The 5,112-nt window shown below is 44.6% G+C and overlaps 1 protein-coding gene across 1 annotated transcript in view; it reads right to left on the bottom strand.

Annotated features, from left to right (window-relative positions):
- cc2d1b (coiled-coil and C2 domain containing 1B) overlaps positions 1 to 5,112 on the bottom strand; it is a 45,198-nt gene that overhangs the window by 17,820 nt on the left and 22,266 nt on the right. The window contains exons 14-15 of the mRNA XM_070438908.1: positions 4,337 to 4,509; positions 3,289 to 3,414 (exon numbers count right to left, since the gene is read on the bottom strand). Coding sequence (XP_070295009.1) covers positions 3,289 to 3,414; positions 4,337 to 4,509 — 299 coding nt within the window. The remainder of the gene's footprint in view (positions 1 to 3,288; positions 3,415 to 4,336; positions 4,510 to 5,112) is intronic.

Here is a 5,112-nt window from a genome sequence, read left to right as displayed (position 1 = left end):
CAGACGGCTTAAGAGAAAGGACCGACCACTGACTTCCATTACCTGCGGAGAGACGGAAGAGCAGAGAGACGATAAGAGAGACCGACCACTGACACAAATGACCTGGCGAAGAGAGACGAGGAGCAGGAGAACGTAAGAGAGGACCGACCACTGACTCAAGACCTGGGAGAGACGAAGAGCAGAGAGACGTTAAGAGAGGACCGCACCACTGAACTCAATACCTGGAGAGACGAGGGAGCAGAGAGACATTAAGACGAGGAACCCGACCACTGACTCAGAGATACCTGGAGAGAGCACGTTAAGAGAAGGACCGACCACTGACTCAATAGCCTAGGAGCAGACGAGAGCCAGAGAGAACCGTAAGAGAGGGACCGACCAACGACTCCAATACCTGGAGAGACGAGGAGCAGAGAACGTTAAGCAGGCAGGAACGACCACTGACTCAATACCTGCGAGAGAGACGAAGAGCAGAGAGACGTAAGAGAGGACGACCACTGACTCAATACCTGGAGAGAGACGCAACAGTAGCAGAGAGACGTTAAGAGAGGACGACCACTGGAACTCAAATACTGGAGGTCCACCCACCACAGGGGGAATACAGGGAAAATACCAGATGGAGATACAGGAAGGAGGTACAGCAGGGGTCAAATGTTACCTGAAGGAGGCATGCAGACTTCATCCCTCTGACTACCACCACCACCATCTCCGTACACTGAGCTCTGGGAAGAATCCATTAGAGACACAGAGAGAGAGACGCAGAAGAGAGAGAGACAGAGAGAGAAGAGAGGACACGCAGAGAGCAGGAGACAGACAGGAGAGAGAGAGAGAGAGACAGAGACGAGAGAGAGAGAGACAGAGACAGACAGGAAAGAAGAGAGACAGAATTAAAACGAGAGAGACAGGGACATAAAAAGACAGGATAACACAGAAGAGTGATATGAAGAACGAGAAGAGATAAGTATGATAGAGAGAAAAGAGAGACGACAACCTTTACGGGGTGGTATGTCCTCTCCTCAAAGTGATGTTTAGGAGGTCCAGTCTCTTAGACTGGGACAGCGTCAACATCTCCTAGACTCTTCTTACAGCTCTCTGCCATCTCTCAAACCTAGGACACACCACACACGGGCGGAAAATCAGATAACCACAACGCAGAATGATGCGTTGTTAAAGTGCGTGGTGTCAAGTGTGTTGTATAGGCCATGGAATTAGTCCATGCATTTGCTGTGTTGTGCTGGTTTTCCATTCAGACAGACAAGCTAGCGTGTGTACAGGATGGTCTCTTTACTTGGTGGTCTCAGCGACGTTACCAGAGAGTGAACTGCTTGGATAAGTCATGCACTTCTACCAGGACACAGAGAGAGAAAAAATAAAAATGCATTCATGGTGTGGCTGCAACCTGTCAATGGTAATGATTGTTATCGTTAAAACTGGGTTTTCAGGATAAAAGAAATGGAAAGACGCTAAGCGCCACAGCAAAATCCATATTAGAATACCTGGTTCAGTCTGCTTCCACCAGACACTGGGAGATTAATACACCTGGTCGAGCAGGACAATAACCTAAAAACAAGGCCACATCTACACTGGAGTAACACACCAGAAGACAGTGAAGGCTCGAGTGCCCGAAGAAATTTACTGAAATCTATAGCAAGACATGAAAATCATTGTCAACGCATAGGATCGTTGATCATTGCCTAGACAAAGTATTAAGAATCTTTCAACAAATTAATTATGGCAAATATGGTACACCACTCAGGCGCTTGACAGCTCTTGGAGACGTACCCAGAAAGACTCAACTCGTTATCGTGCCAAAAGTGAATCTTTGTTGTTGTCATTTATTTCTTTGGGTACGTTTTTACCCTTTTACGTGATACCAAATTAGTGACTGCCCCACTTGCGCAACTCCCCTACGAACTGGGAGACGCGAAAAGTGAGATGACATGCGTCCTCTGAAACACAACCCCACTGCTCGCTTAACCCGGAAGCCAGCAGCTCATCCCACCGCGAGTCACAGCTTGGCGACCATGGTCAGGGTGCAATGGCCCAGAGTGGTCTGCCGCCTACAAGCGACCAAGCCAAGGGTCTATCGGCCCTGATTAGTGGCGACAAGGCCAAGAGACATCCGCGCCTGCGACAACCTTCTAATCGCGGACGCCACTGGGCCAATTATGAGCCGCCCCTTGCGTCTCCCTGGGCGCACGGCCCCGACGCGACACAGCCGCTGAGATCGAACCCGGGTCTGTAGTGATGCAGTTGCCTATAGACCACAGCCGCCGACGCCGGAGAGGGCCCTCCAAAAGTTGATAGCGAACATGTAGACGAAGGGTGTGAATAGTTACGTAAATTTGATTTGCTGTATTTAAATTTTTTATTGCTAAAAACATGTTTTCACTTTGTTCATTATGTGTGTAGGATGTTGAGAACAAACATATTTCTATCCATTTGAAACTGTAAAAATAGAAATACTTCATGGATAATGCAGTATAAGTACCGGGTATAGTAAATACTTCATGACTAATGTCAGTTATAGTAGCAGTCATAGTAAATACTTCATGACTAATGCCAGTATAGTAAGCAGGGTCATAATAAATTCTAACATGACTAATGTCAGAATAGACCCAGATCATAATAAATCTACGATGACTAATGTCAGTAATAGTACCAGGTCATAATAAATACTACATGACTCAATGTCAGATATGAGTAGCAGGTCATAACTAAATACTACTATACTAATGTCAGTCATAGTACCAGGTCATAGCTAAATACTTCATGACTAAGTCAGTATAGTAGCAGGGTCATTAATAAAATACTCATGAACTAATGTCAGATTAGTACCAGTCATAATAAAATACTCATGGACTAATGTCAGCTATAGTTACCGAGGTCAGAAAAATACTACATGACTAATGTCAGTATTATCTTAATAAAATACTTCATGCACTAACATGTCAGTATTGGTACCAGGTCATAATAAATACTTCATGACTAATGTCAGTATTGTACCAGGTCATAATAAATACTTCATGACTAATGTCAGTATTGTACCAGGTCATAGTAAATACTTCACGACTAATGTCAGTATTGTACCAGGTCATAATAAATACTTCATGACTCAAGTCAGTATCGCAGCAGGTCAAAAGGCAGAAGAGGACAATAGATAAAGCAGGGTTTCCTCTGGGCTCCCATCTGTTAATATCTCCGCACTTCTCCATTTGGCTAGCCTTTGAGTTTGGAGGTGTGTAAAAAGCCTCTCCTTTCATTATCTAACAAGCAGTTGATAATTAGTACCTCGTACTGTTCCTTGAGCATCTTGGCCAGTTGAGTGTAGACCTCATCTGCCTTCTCTGAGATCTGGACTTCACTGTGATGAACCAGGATGAAGTCCTCATCCTCGTCACCAGGGGGCGACGGCACCTAGAGAACAACACAGGCAGACAAGGTGTTACACCACAGAGGTAGAGGTAGTTCCTTAGGTAGGGAGATGTCTGGAATGACCTACCTTCCGTCTAATTTTTTAAAATATCAGAACTGTGATCTATTGCACAATGACATATTTAAATTGTTACAAAGCCACAAACAATCTGAATAAATAATTTCTCAAAACAGAACAGTGTTAGGCCTAGTTATGTTCTCTCTCATCTAGGCTGCAAAACATTTTTCAAATTGATAGGGCCATGTTTCTCATATCAGTTACATTAGCCTACCTTTTAAAACTACACCGAACAAAAATATAAAACAAAGTGTTGGTTCAATGTTTCATGAGCTGAAATAAAAGGAACATTTCTGCGAGATTTTAACATAAAAAGCTTATTTCTCTAAAATGTTGTGCACAAATTTGTTTCCATCCCTGTTAGTGAGCATTTCTCCTTTGTCAAGATAATCCATCCACCTGACAGGTGTGGCATTTCAATAACCTTGTGCTGGGGTACAATAAAAGGCCACTAAAATGTGCAATTGTGTCAAATTTATAATATATATATATATATATATTTTTTTTTTTATCACCCAACTCTACTTCGTACACTACAGGCAAAGACCGTAAGAAGATATGCAGAAACTGCTTCTCCAATAGAAATCCTCGATGACGCTTCTTAGTGATGTCATGGCGACGTTGGCTAGCTAAGGTCATGGCGGAAACACATCATCGGGTCTAACGGTCGTGTAGCGCCGAACTGAGCATGTGCAGGCCCACTGCTTCAATATAAAGTAGTTTTTTTTACAAAAAATGTAAAACGTGTCAGTTTGTAACTTTCACGAGGTTGGATGTAATGACAGGTTGAGCTAAGACAAATGGTTCCAATCTAGGTCGCGACTTAAGAATTGCAAGAAAATTCACCTTGCTGATGTCGACGTGTTTGCCTGCCTTGACGGCGTCTATGAGCGGCTCCAGTCCCTTGGCGGTACGAAGCATGGTTCTGGCTGTGTCCATGTCGTTCTTCTGTTTGGCCTGCAGCGCTGCCTTCATGTACTGCTTCCTGCGTCCCTCCACAAAGTCCAACTGCTGCAGCGCTGCAGGGAGGAGAGGAACAACGTGTTACTGAAATGACTTTCTATTCCCTATATAGAACACCGCTTTCAAAACCACAGCAGTACATCTTGGGGTTATAGGGGATAATCTGTGGTGATTTGCTGAAGACTGTTTATGACAGTTGTCCTGTTAAAGTAGTGACAGGGTTATCATCTCTTCTCTTGATTGGCCGTAGTCGGGGAGTTAACCAGAAAGTACGCTAGTCTGTTTTTCCCCAATAGTATTTGTCACATGCTTGGTAAACGGCAGGTGTAGACAAACAGTGAAATACTTACGGGCCATTTTCCAACAATGCAGAGAGAAAAAGAAAAAGAAATACACAATAACATGGAGTACCAGCTAGGACCGTGGCGGTCACGACATTTAGAGTACCAGCTAGGGCCGTGGCGGTCACGACATTTAGAGTACCAGCTAGGGCCGTGGCGGTCACAACATTTAGAGTAACATGGAGCACCAGCTAGGACCGTGGCGGTCACGACATTTAGAGCACCAGCTAGGGCCGTGGCGGTCACAACATTTAGAGTACCAGCTAGGGCCGTGGCGGTCACGACATTTAGAGTACCAGCTAGGACCGTGGCGGTCAC

Source organism: Salvelinus sp. IW2-2015, unplaced genomic scaffold (assembly GCF_002910315.2).
Source record: "Salvelinus sp. IW2-2015 unplaced genomic scaffold, ASM291031v2 Un_scaffold1277, whole genome shotgun sequence".
NCBI lineage: Eukaryota > Metazoa > Chordata > Actinopteri > Salmoniformes > Salmonidae > Salvelinus > Salvelinus sp. IW2-2015.
The sequence above is the reverse complement of the archived record's forward strand: the minus strand, read 5'-3'. Positions and strand labels throughout refer to the sequence as shown.